Source organism: Hippoglossus stenolepis, chromosome 20, assembly GCF_022539355.2.
Source record: "Hippoglossus stenolepis isolate QCI-W04-F060 chromosome 20, HSTE1.2, whole genome shotgun sequence".
NCBI lineage: Eukaryota > Metazoa > Chordata > Actinopteri > Pleuronectiformes > Pleuronectidae > Hippoglossus > Hippoglossus stenolepis.
In genome coordinates, this window is record NC_061502.1 from 4615664 (window position 1) to 4640795 (window position 25132).

The following is a 25132-nucleotide window of genomic DNA, read 5'->3' on the forward strand; positions in this document are numbered from 1 at the left end:
TTTCATCATGGTGACGATATAGAGCTCATATAATGTGACCTATGAAACTATTGCTATTGTTACACCAGAGGCCACATTGGCAATGGTGGTTGTTTGATAAAAAGGGGAGATTGTGAAATTGTGGAGAGAAAATTATATCAAGATATATATTTTTTTTCAATAAAGTATGCAAAACATGGAAATATCAGATTTAAAACTTTAAAATTAAGCAGAGGGTGCATTAAAAAATAGATAAAAGGTCCACTGCAGCGTTTTGGTATTGCACTCCTATTACATTGGGGGAACCCAGGAGAACTATATTGAAACAGAATGATCAAGACGGATGTGGTAGACTTCAAGATCCTCTGCTTTTAGTCTTAAAATTTAATTCAAACTCAAAAAATTCAGAAGCTCTCATTTCTCCAGGGTTTCACACACAGAAGACATCACACACGTTTCACAAGCTAAGTACAAGGAGGTGCACACTGTCATGAGTAAAGTAGATTTAATTGAATTATTTTAAAGGGAAACGGTGGAAATCTATTTGAACTATTAGTGCCTTTCAGTTACAGACATTGTTTTGGGATGTATCATAATTTTCAACAACAAAATTGTATTTATTGTTATGTTAAGTTATGAATGTTGTATTTCTCTTGCAAACAGAGAAGATTTATGGATTCATCAGCCATTATCAGTGTGAGACGATAAAAGTAAATCCAAGTTTTCTAGAGAAAGAAAAACACATTTAGGCCTATTTGCCAAAGCAACAACATCCATGTAGCCATCCTCAACAGTAGCCAGCCTAATTTAAAAATATAGTTTTAATATCAGTTAAAATGTACAAAATGTACAGAAAAGGGACATTTTATATTCCTCTGTACGTTTTGTTACAGTAAAAGTTTAGTTAGGCTGCCCTGAATCACACCATTGTGTTATTTATGTTAAAATAGCGAGCTGTTCAAAATTGGTGGCACTTATGAACGTCAATCATTCAAAATGATGTTCTTTCTACGAAGAGATAACATTTACAAAATGTTTAAAATATGTACATTATATCCAACTTTGACTGTACATATTGTCACACTGCACATAATGTTCTTGTTTTTACACTGTACAGTATATACTGTTTCTTATCCCATTCATATGTTTACGATATTCCTTACACTAAAATATTATTACCCTTACACTTAAGTATTGCATGTTACATATTATTACTTACCGATCCCTGTTTTTGACTCTTGCTGCTGCAATATTACAAATTTCCCCATTGTGGGATTAATAAAGGATTATCATCTCTTTATTTTTAATCTTTTTTTTCCTACATCATGTGATTAACACTCAATTGCACATAATCTAAAGTTCATATATACATGAACATATATATTTCTTATATTAATACTCAGCACAAACATAAAACCTACTTGACAATAAAACCTGACTCTGATTGATAATACTGTGCATTACGGTACGCAAGGGTGCCGTCTTGGTAGTTCCTAATGATTATAATAATTCCGTTATGTATCATGAAATTAATACTTGAAAACACATATGAGGATTTTGGACATTTTCCTCCTCGCCGGTCCACTCTCTCTCCCCCACGATGCTCTTATTTCTGGTTGTATAAACGCCTCGGCAGCGGGTGACAGATGGCGTGACGCTACATAAGCCACGCTGCGCTGCACTCTGGGTAATTACGGTAGAGGACGTCACCTCCTCCCCCACACCTCCCACTCTGCTCAGCTCCTCCGCCGGGGAAACAGTGCTCGGACAGCGGCTGCCATTTGGCGCAGTGTTGAGCTCCAGCAGTCATCTAATTTATTTCTCCGCCGCGTTCGTTCGTTTTATTTAATAGATCTCCGTCGTCGAACAGTCACAATGAGCTCAATCAACGTCAAAAAGCTGAAAGTCAACGAGCTGAAGGACGAGCTGAAAAAGCGCGATCTCTCGGACAAGGGGCTGAAGGCCGAGCTGATGGACCGCCTGCAGGCCGCGCTGGACGACGAGGCCTTCGCCGGCGACTCCCCGCTGGACCAAGAAGCCGCGGCGGGCGAGGGTCTCGGCCAGGCCGCCGACGCGGAGTGTATGGGAGAGGAAGAAGAGGGCGAGGGCCCGGTAGAAGAAAGCATGGAGGCCAACGAGGAGGAGGAGGAGGAAGAAGAAGAGGAGGAAGAGGAAGAAGAAGTAGAGCAAGAAGCAGAGCCGGAGCCAGAGAACGGGGGCGATGCTGAACGCGCTGCCGAGGACGAGGAAATGGGCGAAGGGGAAGAGGAGGCGGACGAGGACGACGAGATGGATCCCATGCTCAAGGGAGATGTGGACGACATGGAGAAAATCGACACGGAGGATGGTGAGCCCGGGGACCAGGCTGCAGAGGGTGAGTCGCCGGGAACGACGGTTGAAAATGTGTCTGGATGGACTGAGGCTGGCTTGAGGTTTTTCTGCTATTCCGTTAGTGCTAATGCCGCCGCGGGAGGGAGCCGGCTGGGGATGGCTGATTTTGAATGCGATACAACGGAGAGCGTCCATGTTAAGCTAGAGCTAGCGTGACCTCACCAGGCTAGCCGAAACAGTTAGCGGTTAGCTAGCGGGACGTTAGCCGCGGCCACTTGCGGTTTAGCTAACGTCAGTAGCTTTGCAACGGTAAACCATTAATAAACCAAGTTTAGCATTGATAACACGGCGTCCCGCGCCACTACCAAGAATTACGAATTCAAGGAATTGGTGAGATACAAATTTATCTAGCTCAGACTGGTTTTTCGTTTCGCTTGGTTAGCGTGTTAGCTTGCCGGCTAACGTCATTTTCTTTGTGTCTGTGGTGCAGCGCTAACTAGCTCGTCGTCCGCTCAGCTAGGTCAATGGTTCCCACTTCTCATAATGACGTTCGGCCACGAATTGGTGCGATAGAAAGAGAGGATGTGGGTTTCACACCTCACCACCCGCTTCATTTATAAGTAACGTGACAGTGGCATATTAAACACCGCTGCAGTGATTGTAGCGTTACGCTGCCTCCAGATCTGCCATGTCAATTATCCCAAGTTCTCGATGGACAGTTGCGTCGCTCCAAGGCGAAATTGCAAATTAAAAACCAAATTTCAACTGCGTTTAAATTCTTTCACACGATGGTTGTGTTAAACCGAACAGGTCTGTGAGGGTTTGACCTCAGAAGCGCCGGGAACACTTGAACTAGCTGAGCCAAAGCTGTGCGGAAGATGGGGCAGACTCCGCTTGTGTAGCCAGCACGTGTTTAGATTGTTCTTGGGTTGAATAGAAAATGTCATCTTGTTGGGTCAGTATAGAAAAAATATAGATCTACAGTGATCAGCCATTTTAGTAGTCTAGGTAAAATATGGGGGAGGAGGGGGTAGGTCTAATGAGGTTTCCACATTTCCGTGCATGATGCTTTTGCCCGGACATTAGACATGTCCACCATAGTGAAATAGACTTACCGAAATTAGTATAGTCTTAGCCCTTTAATGCAGGGTTAAAGTCCATTTACTTTGCAGAGACTTGTTTTTCCATCCCCAGCAACTACTGTTCCCACTGTTCATTTGGACCAGCTTAAAATTACCATCTGGTCATTAGTGCTGTTACAATTTATGAAATATGATTGTATTGTGTAAGTGTACATTTGAGGTGTTACCTCTTGATTATCTTTAATATTGTTGATTGTGGTCGACACAATGTAACTAATGAACGGGCTTTGTGGGCCAGAACCCCACTGCCAGTCCGACCTCTCTCTCTCAAAAAGGAACACCTCATTCTATATCTTTGTTCTATTTTCAAAGGGGATGCGGACAAAGACACGAATGCTGATCAGAAGAATAAGAAGGGTGTTAAGAGACGCCGGGAGGAACATGGAAGGGGCTACTTTGAATTTATTGAAGAGAACAAATACAGCTGGTAAGGATGGGACAGAGCAAAAATGGCCTTCAGCATCCCTGAAGCGCCATCCATAGCTTTGTTGAACTGTATTGGCTTTAAGTGCCAATGCACATTTTACTAGCAAGAGGAAAGCCCTCATTTTTAACTATTATACTATTTATTAACAGCCCTATGTTCACACACATGTTTTGAGGGTCATTCCTGAGTACATAAAGAGCCTTACCATTTACCCACTCACATTGTGTCTATAATGGACTGCATTCTGTAGCAGAAGTGCATCTATCAAGTCTCTGTGAATTTTCACATCTGTTCCTTCTGCCACTTATTGTTTTGGAAAGCCCATTGTGTCCTCAAGGTGAATCAAGGCTGCTCAAAGAGAACCCTGAGGAAAGTAGCAGATGTGCACTTCTGAATGGAGGCTGGGCAGGGAGGGAGGAATAGCCAAGAGGTGTGGGAGGAGGGGTCCACTGCTGCAAGGTAGCACACAAGGATGTAGCTAAAATCCCAAAGTGTTTGGAACTTCCATGGAGGAGCACGCTATCGACCGTCCATCGTTTACCTCGCAATGGTCCTTTTGTTTAGTTTTTTTGTTCGTTTTTTTGTTTTTTCTCACTGGTTGTATGACTTCAAAATGCTATTTCTGTCTCATGTATCATGTCTGTTTATCATGGTGTGATAGAACGGATGTGTGTATTTGAAAGGCTCTTTTCTACCCCTGCACAGGTGACATCTTGCATGGTGTGCATGGGTGATTGAGTGTATGTGTGTGCATACATGTGCTAATTTATTGGTCAGTGTTTTGTTTCCATTGCGCTTTAGACATAATGTAAGAAACAACGGGAAGAGGATATTTGGGGGAACGTCTAGGACTACAGTATTGTCACCTTCCCCCCGTTTTCTCTTCATATCAGATTTCTTTCCCCAAGACACTCCCCCAACACAAAGAAAAAAACATAATAAAAATGTTAATTATGTGGAACCACCATGGGCGTCCACGTGCCCACAGAGCAACAGCAAATGTACAGGCTGCACTGACCATATTCTCCAACTCTGACAATGTATTTTCCAGAGCCACTACAACTCCCTGCACGTCATTTGTTCACCACTCACTCAAATGTTTCCTTCTTAAGAAATACTTCACCTGATGTAAGATCATTGCTTGAGGTGCAACAACTCTGATGTGTCACTGAAATGCTCCTTTTGTAGTTTCTTAAACTTTAAAGATTTGGGTAAATAACCTGAAGCTACAAAGTTTCTGTAGGTCTCAGTACACGGTTATTGCTCATTTCAAGCTTCTAAGCATGGTGAAAAACCTGCACTGCATAGTTACACATATAAACAGGTCAGTTTGAGCTAGTTGTGACCTTTTCATTTGGAGTACCACACGTGGGAAGTTAAATATAGCTACACCCACTATTGCTGTGACTAACCCACAGCAATCCTGGAGACCATAAACACAAGGATCGTAAAAAATCAAAGCAGTCCTTTCCCCTTTACCACTTTCACCATTCAGAAGTTCGGAGGTGTTTTCTTTCTATGTATCTTTCATATTTTAGATTTCGCTGGATTCTGCAAGGTAAGTGTTGTCTGCCATGGCCCACATTACAGCTGACTATGCAAATAATTTGGAGGCTCATTTTACTGTTTTCTATTTTATGTTGTTTCCCCCTAGTCTCCATTTCTTTCCCCCAATATTTTTCAGGAAGTGATACCCAAGAAATCTCTTTATGTTCCATGCAGCCACTTTGACATATGAATCCTCTAATTTACTGGTTGGTGTCTCTTTTCAGGGCTTCATTTAAGTCTCCTGTGCCACCTCTGGAGGAGGAAGATGAGGAGTTTGATGACACTAAAGTCTGTCTGGATACCTGTAAGTGAATTCTATTCCAAGGTCCAAAATGGTGTTTGCTGAAACTTTGATGACAGTCAAATGATGTGACCACAGTAAATTTTATTTACCGTCACTGGATACAGATGGTTGACTGAGTTGTGTTTTATTTTTTTCTCGTACACTAGACAACTGCGACCTGCACTTTAAGGTGTCACGGGACCGTTACAGCGCCTCATCTCTCACAATGGAGAGTTTTGCTTACCTCTGGTCTGGAGGCAAGGCTACCTATGGTGTGAACAAGGGCAAAGCCTGCTTTGAGATGAAGGTACAGTAACAATTCTGCCCTCGAAAAAAAACTTACCCTGAGTGTTTATAGGCGCACATGGAACTTTAACTGTTAACAAGCTGCACCTGAAATCTTGAAACAAATGCTCCCATTTGACTAAATGACCTGAATCCTTGTGTTTTACATCATGTCATCAGATTACAGAGAAAATCCCCGTGAAGCACATTTCCAGCAAGAACATGGAGATCCATGATGTGCAGGTTGGCTGGTCCCTGGCTACTGGCACCCTGCTCCTGGGTGAGTTTCTTTACTTTAACATTTACTGTTGGATGCGTCTTCCAGGTATTCAGTATCAGGTGACTGACTTTTCCAACAGTAACTTTTCATTTACCCTTGGTGTGGGGTAATGTTTATTTCATTGCCAGAATTATTTGCACTTGGTCACATCAAACAGAAGACAGCTTTAACGCTGATTATCATGTTACTATCATTACACCCATTTGCTATCATTCATACAGTCTGAATATGTCAGGACTCAAGATACTGTGCAGTATTATTTATAGTTTTGATCAATGCATTGCATCAATTAGATGTCTTTGAGAACATTTTTTTATTAAAACATAGACGAAACACTCTATACTGGGTGATTGTATTTGCATGAAGGTCATCCAATTGTTGGCACTAAAAACTGCACCGCCATGATCCTCTGTGAAAGGCACTCTGCCCCAAGAGGTCCCTCTAGTGGTCTGTAAGCAGCAGTACATGTTAATGTAAAATGGCTCCAGTCCTGGCCTATTGCCAGCACAGATGACTCACACTCTAGATACTGACACTTGGTGTCTTAATACAGAAATATCATGTCTGTAATACAATGGATTTGTCAATTAATGAGTTTCTCTTTAATGTTTAGGTGAGGAGCTGCATTCATACGCCTACTCTGGGAAAGCCAAGAAGACCACCAATTGTGTGACTGAGGACTTTGGAGAAACTTATGAGGAGAGTGATGTCATCTGCTGCCTTATTGTAAGTTATGACTCTAATCATATACTGATACATTTTTTTCAGTTGATTGTCATAAGTTTTTCATAACCTGTTTTTATCAAACAAAGAACAACCTTCCATATTGTTTTCTCTGTAGGACTTTGAAGGTGAGGAGGTGGTGCTGTCCTTCTCTAAGAACGGTGGGGATCCCGTCATGGCTTTCCAGTTCAACAAGGACACACTGAATGGCCAGGCCCTTTTCCCCCACGTCATCTGCCACAACTGTGCCGTGGAGTTCAACTTTGGTCAGATGGAGACTCCTTACTTCCCCCAGCCCCAGGGCTACACCTTCCTGCAACAGATCGATGTCAGTGAGCGGGTCCGGGGACTTAAGGGTCCACAGACCAAGGCAGACTGCGAGGTGAGTGTAGATTCGGACATTACTGGTCTTGGGGTTCTTAATTATGCAAAGGCAATGTATCTACGTTATGAGTCTTGACGTATTTGGTCACTTTCATCTAAATTCTTTCTTTTCTGTAGATCGTAGTGATGGTTGGTCTGCCAGGATCGGGGAAGACCACATGGGTGAAGAGCCATGTACAGGAGAACCCTGGAAAATATTACATCCTTGGCAGTGACACCATTGTGGACAAGATGATGGTCAGTACTAATAATGGCTCTGTGACAGAATTGCCATATGGTATGTCTTTGAGTGTCTGTCCCACTAAACAGTGTCATTTACCCTCTTTCATTTAATACAGATTAACAGCCTGAAACGCCAGTCAAAGGACATTACAAAGCTGACAGCCATTTCCCAGCGAGCGCCACTTTTCTTGGGAAAGTTCATTGAGATTGCTGCCCGCAAGAAGAGAAACTACATCCTGGATCATGTAAGTGGTTTCTGAAGAATCAGATCACTGCTTTTTCTATACAGACATTATAAGTCACAGTATAATTGAGTATCTTTTATCACTTTCCAGACCAACTTGTCTGCCCCGGGCCAGAAGAGGAAGATGTGTCTGTTTGCAGGCTTCCAGCGTAAAGCTGTAGTGGTCTGCCCCTCTGACGACGACTACAAGGAGAGAGTCCAGAAGAAGGTGGAGAGTGATGGCAAAGAAGTGCCTGAGCATGCTGTCCTCAAAATGAAAGGTATAAACAATTACTTTGAGTATAAATGGTACATGTACTTATATTTTATTGCATTGTTCAAACCTCTAAAATGTTGCCTCTTGTATTCCTTCTTTTACAGGCTTCTTCTCTCTGCCTGAGGAGGGGGAGAGCTTCAGTGAGATTGTCTATGCTGAGATGCAGAAGGAGGAGGCTGCCAAGCTGCTGGAACAATACAAAGAGGAAAGCAAGACTGCCCTGCCTGCTGAGAAAAAACCCAATCAGGGAAGCACAACACCAAAAAGAGGTGGAGGCCTTCGCGGCGGTGGCCGAGGAGGCAAGAACCAGTTTGGCCGCGGCGGTGGACCTGGACAGAGAGGTGGTGGCCGTGGAGGCTTCCAGAACAGAGGCAACTTTAGAGGAGGTAGGATGGATATTTAGGGATCTAATTTGTTCAAAATGTATGTTCTCGAAGAAGCATGAATCCTAACTTGTGCTGCTCTTATCCATCTACAGCTCCTGGTCCTCGTGGCGGCTTCAACCGCCCACCTCGTGGCTTCCTGCCACCCCCAGCCTTCAGGGGAGGATTCCCTAACCGCGGAAACTTCAACCGGGGTGGCGGCGGCCCCCTTCCCAGCCTGGGTGGATCCCCCAGGGGGCCCCCAATGAGGGGTAACATGGGACCCAGAGGAGGACACATGAACAGAGGCGGCCCAATGCACAGAGGCAACATGAACAGAGGAGGAGGAGGTGGAGCCAGCATGAGTCGTGGTGGAAACAGGGGACATCCCAACCAGGTGGGTTTGATCATGATACTTTTACATCATGTTATTCAGTTTGTGTTTAGCTTTCATAATATCTGAGTAAGAACTGTGTTGATTGCCATTGAATTAAAGGACAGAAATTGGCACATTTAAACTGATGTATTTTCAGTGCAGTCATTTTTCATCCTCCTTGTCTCTATAGTTTCAGCCGAGAGGTGGTAACCGTGGCAACTTTGGCAACAAGAATGGCAACTTTGGAAACAACAGGAACAGCGGAAGCTTTGGCGGAAACAGAAATGGCATGGATAAGGCCCAAGCTTTCAACCAGAGCTGGCAGCAAGGGGTCAGTATTTCTGTCTCTTATCTCCCCAATCTAAACACGTGCTGGCTACACAAAGCCTGCTTTTTTGTAGTTTGACCACAAGTGGGCAGAATAGAGAGGTGTGCAATATGCTCAGAACAGAGACACCATGACTTCTTCTGTACACTCTCACTAAACCTGTGTGAAAGAGAGTTTGCTTGTCCTTACATCTTGCAGCATTGCCTGTGAATACCATCATCATTTGTCATTTTATCTGTTTTATCAGAGAAAGTCAAGAACCCCTCCCTCTGAAATTACAGGAGATTATCAGTTCAGTGCATGTCTAAAAGCAGCTACAGTAACTTTGACTACTTTAAAGTTTCAAAATGAAGTTAGATGTGAAACGCTCAGTCTTAACCCTGCCCTAGGTTCAGTAGTAACCTTTACACATGCTAAACCTTGCGTCTTGTGTCCCTGTGCAGTTTTGGAACCAGAAGCCCTGGAGCCAGCAGTATCAGCCTGGATATTACTAAGACACTTGTTCTAACGGACTGGTGGCCGACACAGAGATCCACCTCTTGCCACGGAACATCCCTCCATCCCGCTATCTGATTTTTTTATTTTAATTACTCGTTCATTTTTATTCTTGTCCTCAATCCCACTCTAATTAATCTAAACCCCACCCATTGACTGCCAAGACTGAAGAGATATGGAGCAACAACATTCCACATCAGAGAGACCAGGCAGCCAGAGTGTAAATCAGAGCTTTATATATGATATCTGTATACACATGTACAACGTGGGTTTGGTCTCGTTCAATTATCTGATTTATTTCTTTTGTCCTTTAGTTGTATATTTGATTCATCTTTTTGACCACTTTTAACTGACATGCTTTTAAAAAAGTAATCTGTAAGATCAGAAACATTTCCCTCCTGGCAGATGCAAGATTCTTTTCAGGGTTGTGCATTTTATCTGTGCTGTGGTTTTTTTGTTTTTGCTTTTTTATTACAAATTGTAAATATTTTTTTTTGGTTTTCCATAGTCTGTATGAGAAGTTTAAGAAATGGTATTGATTGAAAGGAGCCGTAGCTTCTGACGAGAAGCATGGTAGCTGATTATATTGTTAGACTGTACATGTCAATAGAGTCCACTGTTGAACAGTTGAAGTGAAGATTAATTACAGTGACTTTTTTTGTCTTTTGTTCCCCCTAGCAAACCTGTAACCTAAACTCCATAGACCTACAATAAACAACTCGATGGCTTTTTAACATTCTTGCTGGCTTATGACTTTTGATTCAGTTCAAAGGTGTGTAAAAGACCTTTGAATGGGCGATGGCCTGGTTTGCTACTTCAAACAATACAGGCATCAGCCCTGTTTTCACCTTCTTAGTCAAGTATGCAGAGTGTCCTGTCTTTGATATGTCACTTCCAGTCTTCTCAACTATTCTAATGCACATTGTCCATGAAAAAAGTATTTTGGCTGCGCCATTTTAAGGATATAACTAAGCCATTTTTTTAATGCAACACTTATCATTTTTATTTATATTAAAATTAGGGCACTGGCTAGATTTGCTTATTAGAAGAAAATGGTTCCTAGATTATCAATGGTTCTTTTAGTGCGGTAGACTTCTGAAATAAAAACTGCCTTTGTTTTTTTTTTCTTGCATGTATAATTTAATGATTTATATCAAAACAATTTCCTCAACACATTTCTACTGATGCGGGTTCAGCACAAAGCGGTTGGAAATAGGTGAAGTTGCTCATTCTCACCAGCAAACCTAAAGGGCTACACAGCGTCGCATCCACACAACCAACAGCTCATGACAACATTTTTCAGCCGGAGGAAACCGAAGCAGAGAGAAACCTTTTATTTTTTTCTCAACTGTTGCATTGTTTCTGAAGCTCTATAGAGTCTGTGGTGTTGACTGTGGGTCCAGCAATAACAACTCTCTGTGTCCCTTTATGTTGACCAGGCGGAGGATACCATTTCTGTTTCAGCACTAGAGCAACATCAGTGCTTGGAAATGGACGATTATAGTAGATCAGATCAAATTTGTTGCCGTGACTCCGTTGTTTTAAATTTTTTAACTGCCCTTGTTATTTAAATATTCATGTAAATACTTCACTGTTACAACCATGCACGAATGTTCATGAATTAATTGACTTTGAGTAATACGTGTATTGTGATTAAGAAAGTGTTAGTTTGCCAGAGTTAACTGCTGTGTGATGAATTGTCGATTCTACTTAAATGTGTGGGCAGCTGGTGCCCGTCCTGTGTTATCGTACTTGACACATAAATCTAGCAGAATGCGAGCTTTTGAGTTTACAGTATAATCTATAAAACAATGAACACTATATTTTTATCGCTTTATGTTACAGGTTGTATATCAGGTCTTTTATTATCAAACAAAAGTTGCAAAAGCTTTGAGACTTTTTCGAGATATGTTGTCTTTTCTATCTGATGGTTTTTGATATTTGTGTTGGAAAAACAATTGGGATTGTATTTTCTTTTTTTATTTGTCTCAACTCGATTAAAAGTTAAACAAGCTGGTACACGGTGGCTTTGTGTTTATGTTTTATTCTTTAATAATATGTAATGTCAGAGAAAGAGCTGATCTAAATTCCGGATATACAATACATAATACTTAATACCTGACAGTTACTATTCAAAGGCACACATGGTCAACTTTTCCCCCATGCTTTTTTGTTAAACTGCTCAAACTGCAGCCCTAAATATTAAAAACATAAGATAAGGTAATATAATCCTTTCATAGTCCCACTAAAATAGAAAACATCAGTAAAACTAAAGTCAACAAACAACGGAATATAAAAATAGCAAATGCAGTGTAGCAGGGTTGCACTTATTAAATTATTATGCCTAAGTTAAGTTGACAGGCAACTTACTGTGATGCATTGATGATTAGATCCATGAGTTCAAGATGGGTTTTGTGGCTGTTATTAATCCATAAACTAAAAGCAAACCAGGACAACGAACAGAAAATATAGCAGCCCCATCACCATCTTTATAACCCTGTCTATAACCCACCAATTTTTTAAAAAAAGAATAGAAACCACACCCTTATCTGGAAGTTATAATAAAACATATCTGCAGCCTGATTAAACAATTTCAAACACAGGCTAAATGTTAAATGTGCCTCCTACATGGTTAACATCCACATGCAAGCCACGTTGTCTTTGAGAGTGTGTTAGCAAATTCATAGAAGCACCAGTAAGCCCTCATATTACTCTCCGTTAAAGCCCATGCTGTTGTTTCAGTCTCTCCAGTGTCGGCCTCTGAACGCTGTTACAAGTCTCTTGGTGGCTTCCTCCAATAGTCTCCTTGCACAGTTTCTGGAGGACAGTCTGCTCTAATTACCCAGAGGACATATTCATGTATTCATCCCTTAATGTGTGCTGATCAGTCTACCTGTTTTGCAGAGCTGCTTGAAGTGCAGTGTAGTGCAGTGTTTGCCTTTTGCTGACTCAGTAAAAGTTGATGCTTCCAGACCCCTGGAACACATGCATGCGACCACCATTACATCAGTGATGATTGTGATGGTGATGCATGGTAATAGGAGGTGGATACAATCACCACTACTCCGATTTAATGTGGTATAAGTATAAAACTGACATGGGGGTTGAATGTTTCCCTATGTGTAGTGAAAGTAACTGACCAGTATGTATGACCGTATTGACATTCAGGTTTTCTTTTGCAGCACCACCTGTGTCTCCTCTGTCCTCATACCTCCTGGTGCTGTTGGAGGTGCATGTTGGGAATCCACTTCCCTCCCAGACAGACAGCTGCTTGTCTTTGGCAGGGCAGCGCGTTTGCCCCCATCAGCAGCATATTAGTGAATGACAAGACCCCCCACTCAGACGGCAAACAGTGCATTAGGTATTGGCCCTGATTACCAACGTTTGGCCCGGTCTAAGCCTGATGTAAACACATGAGGGGCCCACTGGCTCGATGTGAATGGACTCCATGTTTCTCTGTATGTGGCCGTGTAGCTCCTTCCCACTGTAAATAAACCTCCGCGAGTAGCTTTGTCAGTGGCCGTGTGCCCTCAGTGTAACAAGTGTTATAAGTCATTAGGCAAATTATTTGCTCTGCTCCACAATTTCCTATGTGTGTCAATACAGAGGTGAAAGATTAAGAGGAGGCCGGCAGCTGCATGTGGCTGCATGTGAATGTGATCATGAATGTGAATGGAGGCCAGACAGGCAGACGACAACCAGCAGGGAAGAGGAAGAGTGGAAACTTTTAGTGAAACTAAATATTTTTATTTTCCAAACATAAACTCATTCATATTATGTACAGCTTGAAAATATAACACATCAGACAGAATTTGAATGGCTGCTGCAGATTCAGCACGACTCATACAAATTCGAGTTTTTTTTAAAAAGATATCAAAATTTACAAAATATATAAAAGTGCTTGTGAGAGGGGAGATGGAGGTTAGCGGCAACAGGGCGGCCTGTTGTCTGTGAAACTCCCCATTAATGTCCATTTAAATAGAAAGTACTAGACGTGTTGCTTGAAACCATTAAATATATCAACACCCCAATGAAACAACACTATAATGTCCCATAATCCTTCAGTGGACACAAGATCACTATAGCTGTTTTCCATGACTTCATACTATGGACACGTTGTCCATTGTGCACGCACACCTTTCCACGATCATATTTGGAAACTCTGCAACTTCTATCTCAGTGTAGTCCCCTTTCTTCACCAGGTACATGATGGGCAGGGGGGCGCTCTCGGACACCGTGCACCTCCGCTCGCCGTAGCCGTAGTTGCGCTTAGGCTGCTTGCAGCCCCCGGTGCAGCTGAAGGCCTGGTAGCCCGCTGGCTCGATGATCCAGTACTGTGTCCAGGTGAGCGCGCGGAAGTTGACAAAGTGCTGCTCTCTGCAGCAGGTGTCTTTGCTCTGGCTGACGTCGCAGTCGCCGCGAGAACTGAAGAGGAAAAGAAGGAACGTTAGATGACTGTTTTGTTTTTGTTTCTTGGTGAGTGGGGAGTAGGGGGCTTTTAATGGGGGCCCAGAATCTCTTAGCTACACCCCTGCCTGCCTCACAACTATCAATTTATACTATCTCTTGTCTTTATTAGCTAGATCCACATCATTTGCACTCAAACACATCAAATAGGACCAGGAATAAATCATGTGTCAGTCACTAATGTGCTGCTGCTTCTCCAGACCATTGGAAAGAGCAAACTGACGCCCCTGTGCCACACTGCTGCAACTCCACTAATGAATGCAGGATGCGGACCAATTGTCACGCAGATACAATATCCTGTATATCTAAAGCTGGCGCCCTTACCCGTATTCTTCGAGGTTGAGTGTGTAGAGGATGAGCTCGGGCTTCCCCAAGGTGTTGTCCGTCTGCTCCTGGGTGGTAAAGTGGACACTCTTGGCCATCTCTGCCGCGTAGCTGCCAGGTCTCTCGCCCTCGATCCACACCTCCAGGTGCATAGGTGTCTTCTGCTGTGTCTTGGACCAATAGTGCACCGCCTGGGTCACATCAAAGCTCTTCCAGCCCGACTCGTGAATGGGGATCAGTCTGAGAACATGATAAGGACGATTAATTAAAACATGGGAAGGAGAGGACGCTGATGTTTCCCGCAATTAGATTAAGATAACCAGTGTCGCCACGGGGGGATCGATCCCTCACCTTGAATCTACCAGCGACGTCCGGTTGGATCCGTTGGACAGCACCTCCACCCAGTAGATGCTGACCCGGGCGTTGCTCACGGCCCGGTGGTTCTTCCTCTCCACCGTGAAGCGCTTGTGGAAGTTGGCCCGCTGGTAGAGCTTCAGCTCCGCCATGGTCACCTCGCTGTTATCGGGGATCCTCGCCTCCATGTCGAACACCATGCGATACCGAGTGGTGTCAGAGTACAAATACTCCCCAGAAATATCTACAACAAAAACAGTTGCTACATTTAGATACATATAACTTTTTTTTACTCTGGCATCTTAAAATGAATAACTGTTAAAGGCAGTTTGGTGCGTAAAGCGGTTTTTACGCAGTGGCACAATTACGCACGGAAATAACTGTTCGCTGTCAAAGCGATTTCCACATAATGTCCTACAAATTACACGTTTATGTAAAATGTGAGAGGTCCTTACCTAGATTGCCGGGGATCCCCCTCAGGATGCCCGCCAGGCTGGGCAGAGATCTGCGCCTCCTGCTGTGGTGCATCTTCAGCATGGACATGTACTTGTTTTTAATATGCGCCGGAATAACCAAGTTCTCCAAATCCCTCTTATGGATTTTAGGAATCTCCTCCATGCCCAGTTTCTTCAGCAGCGCGTCCTTCATATCCTGATGCGTAAAAGCCTTGGTGATTCCGAGGATAGCGGTGCACAGGACACAAGCGCGGAGGAAATCCATGAGTGAAACGTTGAGTGCAAATAACAGCGGCACGGTAGCACAAGTCTGACTGTGTCTGTCCCGGGACGCTTCTCTGGTCCCTTATATTGTCGCGGCCCTCCCAGTCGTTCGCACTTTGTCGATGGGGGCAGGGACCCTTATCAGAACAAAGGTGCGACAATACAGCCCCATCCTAAACAGGATATCTAAGTGGCCATACTTCAAACAGCCACAATTAGACTCGAGTGCCATCCGTATTGTGGAGGTGTAATTTCACCATAGTTTCACTAAAACTGAGCTTGATGTCGGTGGCCTCCGTTCCTTTTGCTGCCAGGGTGAGGATCTGAAAATCTGCTGTTCCTGGTGTAAATAGATCAGCACATTTAGATTCATCTTGATCTGGTAAAAATCAGACAAATCAAATCAGGTTCTTCTTTGTGCAAGTGTGTATTTGCAAGACTTGTACAACCCATGTGTGAAGGCTTAATGTGTCATAAAGTCAAAATAGGTATATTGTGATTGTTGGAATCATCTTTCAGAAGCTTTTCAACTAGAAATAAGGGGAAAAATGTAGGAAAGATGCTAAATGTCATGGAGAGGAACTGTCAAATTTTAAACAGCTCATATCAGCATTTCAGTTCAACTCTTCGCCTCATGGTTCTGTGACTTCTTCTATTACAAAGCACCTGAATAGGGTTTTCACTGATGTGACTGATATTTAACTTATTTTTACTTTCTCTTCTCCAGATTTAGACAATTCCTCCCCCAGTCTGCCCACACTGTGTTTCCAGACAGACATCTCTTGACCCTGTGAACCTGAAGTGCCCTCTCTTCAGTAGCACTCTTGTCTGCACACACCCCACACTCTGATGTGTACATTCCACCGGACGATGTCAGTCTGGCAACGGTCTGTCACACAGCGGGTTTACATCTGCTCCGGAGGCCGGAGAGCAAATTTTGGATCAGGACTGGAATCATCACTGTTCACTTTGGTACAAGTGTCTAACACGGGGTCGTGGAGGAAGTAGTGCAGAGCTTTACTGGAGGAGGGGGTCAGAGGATTAGATGTTTATTCCGAGCCCTGTCACCCATTCTTGGCCCTCTCCAGCAGATTAAAATTATTAGCCAAACAGACAGTTAATCCAGGGGCCGGGGGGCCGGCGTGGATGTGGATTGGGGCAGGCTCTTCACAGGTTGGTGATTATCTGATTCCATTGCGAGGATTTGCCTTGCCTTTTTTGTCACACAAACATTAGAAGAGGGCTGCTCTCGCTGGCTGCCCAGAAGGCCCTGCCTGTGGTTGTGTATTGGGCTGTGTTTGCTTAGTGATGTCAGACAGACCGAAGGGACACACAGGAAGAGCAAATGACAGATGACTGCCAGACCTGCTTCACTCCAGCTCGAGTGGCTGCAGCTCACAAACAAGACAGATTATTAATTACAGATGGAGACCTGATACCACACCAGGACAGGGTCTGTGCACGCCACAATGAAACAATTCTGAATATGAAACAAAGAAAATATCCCGTTGTATGCGTGCAAGGCAGTTATGTAAACACATGTAAGGTAAGGCTGCTGAGATCATTACAGGGTGATGACAACGATTATATGTTTGAGTGTATTGCAGCTGCTTTAGACTTTAAACTTGATTTATTCTACAAATACCAAACTTTTTTGAATGCAACCTTAGCAACTGTGTGTGAAGTGTTGAATGCATGAATACACTCGTAATGACACCAGAAAATGTGGAGATTGTTCTGTGCACGCGTGGCGTAATCGGGATTGAACAGCTTACCGATACAATATCTCTTCTACTTCTATTTATCTATTTCTATTTTAGTCTATTTTTGCATTGTGCATTTTCTAATATTAAATTTATTCTTAAAAAGTTAATATTGAGCTAAATCACGAGACACGTTTATTATTGTTACTATTTTCATCACCAACATTGTGATTGCTGTCATTTGTTTGTTTGTGAGGGACAGTAGATCAATTAAACACTAACAAACAGAGAAAATACATTAAATGAGTCAGGGTTTATCTAAAAGGACATTTTTTTCCCAACAAAGTGCAAAAGAAGGACTTTCAAAATCTTATAAAATGAATAAAAACAGCATAAATGGTAACATACAGTTGCAGGCAGGATAAACAGATTTCGATTTCTCAAGTTTGACATATGAAAACCAAAAAATATGACAAAATCCTTCCATTTGGCTGACACAAAGGTAAAAAAAACCCCTGAGTATGATCATGATGTGTAAAAGTAAAACAGGTCTACCACAGTGTCTGATGGCAGCAGCATCAGTGCAGACATGTAAATTCAGAGCTCCTCCATTGTCCAGTCCATGAGGCCACAGTCTAAACAGGGCCTGTTCTCCAGAGGCCTGTGTGCTGCCCTCCTTCCCCTCACATTACAACCGCTAATTCGGGAAATTAAGATGGCCTTTTGTGTGATATTTCTCAGTCTTTCTTCCTTCCCATCCCAATCAAAGCCAAGTTGCCCCGCAGTTCAAAGCTGCATCTGATGCTCCGAGGTGCCATTTCTTTTCAATCAAAGGCCAACGAGCTCCCACAATCAACAACGAAGGTGTTAATTAACATCCAGCCATTTGCATTCAAAAGCAGTCCAATTTATAGGTCATTCCCTTCCATTTGTGAAACATGAAATCCTCTCCGCCCGCGGGAGAAAGACCCCAAAAGTGCTTGTGTTTGCGGAGGAGCGACTGGAGATGTTGTCAAACACTCTTGAAAGTCCTGAGGTTTGCACATCACATTACAGCATCTCATTAAAGACGTCTCCCAGGGAACGAGGCGGAGCCGCTGCCTGCTGCACTGAGTCAATATTGAACTTGTGTCGTTGGTGGTCACCCACGAATTCCTCCTCATTCACATGGGAGCCACTTCCTGATCTGCTTTATCTCGACGTCAAATATTTGTGAGCCGCGCTACTTTGCACCTTAATGGCCCCGTACACACACGAGCGGTGGTTCTGCAACCAGGCCTGTGTTATACACGCATCCGATCCATCCAGCTGCCAATAATCATCGATCAGTCTGTGGGAAGTGGGGGGGGGGGGCGCCAGACCTGTGCAGGGACAACACGATTATTGCTCAATGGCCTCCACATGTAGACAGAGTGCAGGACAGTCTAATTGCATTTCACGCAGACGAGCCAATCGGCGCAGAGGAGGAGGAGGAGGGTTTAATCCCGGCTGTGCAGACTCACCCAAATGGGATCAGACATGATTAGATAGGGCTGACCATAAATATTTTCATGAACTTTTAATTAATCGACACATGGGGGGGGGGACTTTCAGTGTGCAGGATGTCTCTAAACAGTAGGGAATGAATGATAACTCATTAATAGGTCAGAGTGAATATATGAATATGCATGTGTCTGTTAAAGGATAACATCGATAAATATGTATTCACATATATCTGACAAAAAAATACTAAATACAAATCAGGGATAAATAAGAATGAATACAAGAGAGTTGCATTGATTTGCACTAAATTGTGGTAAGACATGTTGTCCACCAGAAGGCGCTATAGTAGTGTTATTCAAGCAACTCGAGGCTTTAAAGGGAACATCCGCCCAAAATACAGTGTTTATGGTTAACTCACAGTTTAATTCAATAGACAGCTGTCTTCACCCATCAAGCTCAGATTGATTTAATGAATTAATATTGATCGGTAAACATTTGCTGGCATAGTCTTTGAGTTATTCATTAAAAAAAGTCTATGTTTACCTGGTCCAGTCTTGTTTCCCTGCTTTTATTGTATCTCCCTTTGTATTGTGTTTCTAAAGAAATGTCTAATGCATTTCTTCGTCTCATTTACAAGACTGCATTCAAAAGACATATGAAATAAATGTATTAGATATTTTGAGATTTGTCTTTAATGGAACACTTCCTGTTGTCAGTCAAGATATCCCAGTAATAAGGTCACTTCTGCATGTAGTATAATATGCTCCTATTATTTATGTTATTTGTGTCATAAAATCTTTAGCAGTGACCTCTGTTATTAAACTCGTTCAGATTTGAAGAGAAGTGTTACACCTGCCCATTCATTTATTTAAATTGAAACGTTTCATCCCAGAAGGCTCTTCTCAGGTCAAACTGCTGAAAAATGGCTGCCACGCCCATATACATTATTTACTATTAGCATACTGTAGGTTACATATCAATGACAACAGATGTGATTAACCATGTAACACACCCAGTGTGATAAACACCTTATAACAGCTGACTGAACAGAAATACATATTACAAAAGACTCAGAAGGACATCAATAATACATCAAATACATCAAGAATACGTCAGATGTATCATAAATATATCCATATAGTTACATGGAAAGAAAAATGAAATAAATATAACACTATTAAAACCAACATATTCACAAATTGCTCAACATGACAGATATAAGTTTTGTCTTTGCTAATGTGACCTGGTTCTGCAGTGCCACACAGGAGAAAGTCATAAACACTGCAATAAAGAGGAAGAGCAAAGACGTGTTCTCGTCTTCGCAAGAGTTATTATGTTGTTATCTGCTGCTGTTGCTCATGGGCCTTTCACACAGATGATATTTCTAGACCCACATAATCAATCATCTCATGGCTGTTACACATTGTAGAGCATTTCAACTATTGTCGGGCTGGATCTGATAAACAGTCCCGCTGAGACGGCATGTTTCAAATTAGATCTTGGTCACCATCTAGACCGAGATTATTGGACACATCTTGCGTGCTAAGTGTCTCTTTGGGCCTCTTTTCTCCCTGGTATGGAAGAAAATGGATGGCAAAAAGACATTAATTTGAATATGTTGTGAAATATAAAAGTTTATTATTTTTATATTGATCTCTGCTGGCGTTACACACACACACACACACACACACACATACACACACACTCAAAAGCACAAAGGCTTCCTGCTGCACACCCCCTAAGGCTGTTAATCATTATTGGTTGTACTTTGAGCAGCGATATGCACCTCACTTCAAAAGGATGGGACATTTCCAAGGAAGACCCGATAATGAGTTCAGAGTCACACACTGTGAAACTGCATGGAAGCCCACTCATTGTGTGTGGTCGAGCAGTTGTCTAATAGAGCTGGATTATACTGTCACATATCACTTCTGACATAATGCTTCTCTACTGAGTGGTATGATGAGATTTAGGGCTTGATAACCAGTGTTTCCATACAGTATAATGTAAGATAGCAAAGTGAGCTCCATGCGGAACAGGCTTCATGCAACTGGGTTCGTTTTGCTCACTAGATGACACAAAGTATGATAGTATTTTTTAAATGGAGGATTTTCTGTGTGGAAATTTTTTTTTTTGGAAAAGCATATTCCTGGAACCTGAGGTGACAGCTTATTATTGTTCTATAGTACTGCTCTATTATTATTTTCATTATTTATGTAGTTTGTTTTCTTGTTGTGCAGCACTTTGTACTTTCTGTTGAAAAATGCTCTATTAAAAAAGTAATTATTGTTATAAATATCATATTTATCTGATCCTCATATATTTTTTACACTACTTCCAAGTTGCATGGGGAAGGAAACAGATTTAAGTGGAGAACTAAACTCCAGCAACACTTAAGCAATACGTTAAACAAACTTACTGTTCAACGAACATGTTTCAGCTTGTGGCGTTAGTCGGGGTCTGATCGGGGTTGTCAGGTCTGATGGAGGCCACAAGCCGAAAGATGGAGGCCACAAGCGGTCATAACAAGTTGCTCTATATGCTGCAAGTGTGGGTGAAGTTGTTGAAGAAAGTTTGACTCTGTTTCAATTAAATTCAATTAAATGCCAAAAACTTTATTTTCTCCCGGTGGACAATTCTAAGGCACATAGAAGCATGTCAAGACAACAAGTAAAAACTACACGTATGAGAGTCAATCACAGATCCATACACAGACTGATGCCCATGTTATGACCTCTCTTGGTTCTCATATTTGAAGTCTGACTCACTCGTACTCAGCAAGTTCGAGTTTCAAGTTTTATGTGTCATATGTAAGTTAACACAGGGTCAAAGGTACAATGAAACGTGTTGGACGAGAGGGACGGGCGAGCTCAGTGATGCAATAAGAGCAATGTCATAGAGAATATAAAGTAAGAATCTTTAGATAAAGTAAATTAAAAGGAAGTAAAAGAGCTCATTATCAAATAAAATCCAATACAATACCGTACACATTGGAAGATGCAAATGTCAAACCATGTGTATAAATAAGATATTGCTCTTTTTCCAGAGGTGAGTGAACAAACAGATAGGAAGCAGATATGAAAATCCTGCTGTAGCCTGCAAGGGTGGTTTAGCTTGCTTTTAGCCACACACACACACACACACACACACACACACACACACACACACACACACACACTCTCTTGTGAGGACACTCATTGGCCTAATGCATACCCTAGCCCCTTACCCTAACCTTAACCATACAATTAACTAAACAACTAAATGCCTAACTCTAACCTTAACCTAATTCTAACCCTCAAACAGCCAATTTAATTTGTGAGGACCAGTCAAAATGTCCTCAAAATGATGGTATTGAACCAAAATTGTCCCCATAACTATAGACATGCACACACACACACTTGTCTCTCTATAGTTGTGTAGACACAAATTGGCATAGTGCATTCCCTAGCCCTTTACCCTAACCTCCCTTAGCCATCACAGTTAAAAGCCTAACCCTAACCTAGTTCTAACCTTAATAATACTCACAACTTCAGAAAGACAAGCACTAGCCCCCCCCCCCCACACTAGATGTTGCAGCCCTGCAAGGACGTTGCAGTCAGAGGCCTGCAGGTGAGACACAGGTTGAAAGTGGCTGTCTCTGATCCATGAAGGTGTGATGCGGTGTGTGCGGTGCAGTCAAGCTGTCAGTGTGGACATGTGGGCACATTCCCAATGAAATACACGAACTGAATGAGCCAGTTGTCGCCAGGGATCCACGACCTGCGACGTGCATGTGCATGAATGCAGCGCACAGGCCAGACTGGGCACGGTCGTGTGAATGAGGCCCGCAGCAGCAGCAGCAGCAGGTTATTGCAGTGACGCACAGTGTTAAAGGGACAGCAGCCCTGAAGAGACTGTGATCCTGTCCGCACCTCAGCAGCGGCAGCAGCCTCACTGACAGACAGTCTCCATTCACAGTCCTGACAGCCCCCTCCCTCTCCTCCGCACAGCAGATGCTGTGACGGGCGCCATGATGATGATCTGGGATTTTGCCTGCAGCACCGACCGGAGATGCTACAAGCGCCTGAAGACGGGCCGCGGGCCGGAGAGGGACTCGCCGCGTTCACGTTGAAACACAACAAAGATGGCGGATTTTGAGGATTCCAGGGGTGTGTGTGTGTGCGGTGAAAGTTTGTTGGGGGGGGGACAGCTAACTTTTATCAAACGTGACGAATTACATTAAAAAGGCGGTGACGGATTAAATTGTGTGAAGCGCCAACCACCTGGGCTAACGCGTCCATTTGCGGCCCGTTGACATTCCACGGCCGGGCCCCGCTTCCCAGAATCCACCGCGGCGTTGCGCGCAGAGCTGTCTAGTGGAGCCTCTCCCCCCGCGCGCAGAGTCTCTGGCAGGGGGCCGCCGCTGCTGCTGCCCGGACTGAGCAGAGACTGTGTAAGAAGCGAGCGAGCGACCGGCGGCGGAGGAAGGCAACGACAAGGGGAGTTCTGGCTGTGTCCCGCATTTGGAACGAGCGAGACCAGACTGCAGCTTTTCCTCCTTGACGCGACACCAGCGCCCGTGTTAACCTTCAGGAAAGGACCCGCTGCTTCTTCTTTTTTTTTTTGACGGCTAACTTATCGGGGCTGCGGGGGGACTCCTGAGCGAGCCGCGGTCTGGAGCCCGGGGGAGAAGCTCGAGAGACATTTCCGGACGAGGAATGGGATTTAAAGAACATATCTGCCTGCGCTGAGTTGGGAGAACAAGCGGATAATTTTTTTTTTTTTTCCTTCTTCTTCTTTTCCACTTGGATGAAAACCCCCACAAAATTCCAAACACCGTCCGAACTGGTTGGATTGAGTTCAGCTTTGTTAACGCGTCGCGGTATCACATGTCAACTCCTGGAAAAAAGGGGGCGACGATGGCATTTATGAGCGGAGAAAAGTAGCGTTAACGTTAGCTCGCTGGCTAGCTAACCGTGCTAACCTAGCAGGCTGCTAACTAAGCCTGTGTCGCCCTTCCATTCCTGGAGCAGAGGAGGGGCGCTGGGGCTTTGTAGCATTGCAGACCTGCCTTTGCAACAAAAAAAAATTTGGGTTTGCTGCAGGAATGGAGACCCCCAGAAATCTGCCACAGCAACTCGGGGGGATCTGCTGAAACCGAACCCACTCGATTGTTTCCCCGCAAGGAGAAGGACAGGAAAGTTCAGGCTAAACGCTGGGATTTGATCAGCATTAGCCGCCCCGGGGCAGCCGGGGTCTCTGAATCGCGACCACTTCTTTTCTTATGTACTCTGTGGGGTTAGGTCTTGTGAAATGGGGAAGTGCTGCGGGTCTTATACGCCTCCTAGATGCTGGATCTCGGGAGGGAGATCATGAATAGGTCGGTGTTACCTCGGAATTAGCCCTCGGCTTGCCCTCTACTCAAAACACTATTATTTTTCAAGACGTATTCAAGGTGAGAAAAACTTCTCTTCGCGGGCCCCTCTGCGCTAACTAACAGGCCCGGGAGGTGCTTGTTAACCCGGACTCTCCCAGCTTCTCCGCCATCATTACTTCAAACCCCAACAAGCCGGAATAATGTCGGGAGAGGTGCGTTTGAAGAAGCTGGAGAAGCTGATCCTGGACGGGCCACCTCAGTCCAATGGCCAGTGTCTGAGTGTGGAGACCCTGCTGGATATCCTGGTGTGCCTCTACGATGAGTGCAACAACTCCCCACTCAGGAGAGAGAAGAATATCCTGGAGTTTTTGGACTGGGGTAAGCTCATTTCTTCCCTTTTTATGAATTCCTCTTGTTTGGCCTGTGCATCCAGCCTCCCTGTCTTTTTGGTAAGATGATAGGCTCATAGTGTTGTGTGGTGCAGTGGCCCTCCCTTCCCCATCACATTCCTTTTATAGTAGTAGTGGAGCTGTGTTGGCCTGCTCTCCTCTCACTCCAAACCCTCCCTGAAACTATGAACAGGGCCACTTGTATCCTGGTGCACTTAAATGTTTAATATGGGCATATTACATGTCAGCATGCCGCAGTTACAAAAGGACACAAAAGAAGTCACGTCGTGTTAGAAATCAGTTGACAATGAGAAGGAGAAAAACAAATATGCGGGACATTAAGTGTGGTGAGGGTGATGTTAAGCAGACACTTTTAAAAGTTTTGACATGAATCCAAGAAAGATCTCATAAAGATGACCCGTGCTCCAGGCCTCCATTTGTTCTTCTGAAAATACACCATCACATAAAGTAGATGCCTTTCTGTCATCGTACCAACAACCCTATTCAGTTCACTTTGGTTTTCACGACTACTTTGCACATTAGCTAGTTTTCCTTTTTCATGGGAGAGTAGGAGAAAGCTTGTTGATAACCTACCTAGCTGTCAGTAGCTGACATTGCTGCTGTTGTAAATAAAGAAAAACAGCATTGTTGTTTTTTCTTGCTGTCTGATGCA

General features: G+C 43.5%; 3 protein-coding genes across 12 annotated transcripts in view; 2 read left to right on the forward strand and 1 right to left on the reverse strand.

The window, feature by feature from the left end:
* The first annotated feature begins 1679 nt into the window (after positions 1-1679).
* Positions 1680-10403, forward strand: hnrnpub (heterogeneous nuclear ribonucleoprotein Ub). The gene is made up of 14 exons (XM_035143794.2): positions 1680-2353; positions 3765-3879; positions 5652-5731; positions 5878-6017; positions 6176-6275; positions 6889-7001; positions 7117-7380; positions 7500-7619; positions 7721-7849; positions 7940-8108; positions 8209-8490; positions 8583-8863; positions 9033-9173; positions 9614-10403. Exons 1-14 carry the CDS (start codon positions 1855-1857, stop codon positions 9662-9664), a joined length of 2484 nt encoding a protein of 827 aa, XP_034999685.1. The 5' UTR covers positions 1680-1854; the 3' UTR covers positions 9665-10403.
* Positions 10404-13714: 3311 nt separating this feature from the next.
* Positions 13715-15719, reverse strand: lft1 (lefty1). Its single transcript, XM_035144334.2, has 4 exons — positions 15266-15719; positions 14808-15054; positions 14457-14696; positions 13715-14090 (listed from the first exon to the last, which is right to left on the reverse strand). The coding sequence occupies exons 1-4, from the start codon at positions 15528-15530 to the stop codon at positions 13766-13768; spliced, it is 1077 nt and encodes a 358-aa protein (XP_035000225.1). The 5' UTR covers positions 15531-15719; the 3' UTR covers positions 13715-13765.
* Positions 15720-22996: 7277 nt separating this feature from the next.
* The window catches only part of cdc42bpab (CDC42 binding protein kinase alpha (DMPK-like) b), a 77104-nt gene continuing 74968 nt past the window's right edge, over positions 22997-25132 (forward strand). For 2 of the 10 annotated variants that reach the window (XM_047338141.1, XM_035144596.2), the window contains exon 1: positions 22999-24448. In XM_047338141.1, the coding sequence (XP_047194097.1) occupies positions 24271-24448 (178 nt within the window). In that variant the 5' untranslated portion in view covers positions 22999-24270. Of the gene's footprint in view, positions 24449-25132 lie in introns of all 10 variants that reach the window. The other 8 variants (XM_047338143.1, XM_047338140.1, XM_035144595.2 and 5 more) reach the window with 7 other exon arrangements.

Coding starts and splice junctions, on each gene's coding strand:
- hnrnpub (XM_035143794.2), top strand. CDS start 1,855: ATGAGCTCAATCAACGTCAAAAAGCTGAAAGTCAACGAGCTGAAGGAC. Junction 6,276..6,888: donor TACTGGCACCCTGCTCCTGG/GTGAGTTTCTTT, acceptor TTTAATGTTTAG/GTGAGGAGCTGCATTCATAC. Junction 7,850..7,939: donor GAAACTACATCCTGGATCAT/GTAAGTGGTTTC, acceptor ATCACTTTCCAG/ACCAACTTGTCTGCCCCGGG.
- lft1 (XM_035144334.2), bottom strand. CDS start 15,530: ATGGATTTCCTCCGCGCTTGTGTCCTGTGCACCGCTATCCTCGGAATC. Junction 14,697..14,807: donor ACGTCGCTGGTAGATTCAAG/GTGAGGGATCGA, acceptor TCATGTTCTCAG/ACTGATCCCCATTCACGAGT. Junction 14,091..14,456: donor CTCAACCTCGAAGAATACGG/GTAAGGGCGCCA, acceptor TTTCCTCTTCAG/TTCTCGCGGCGACTGCGACG.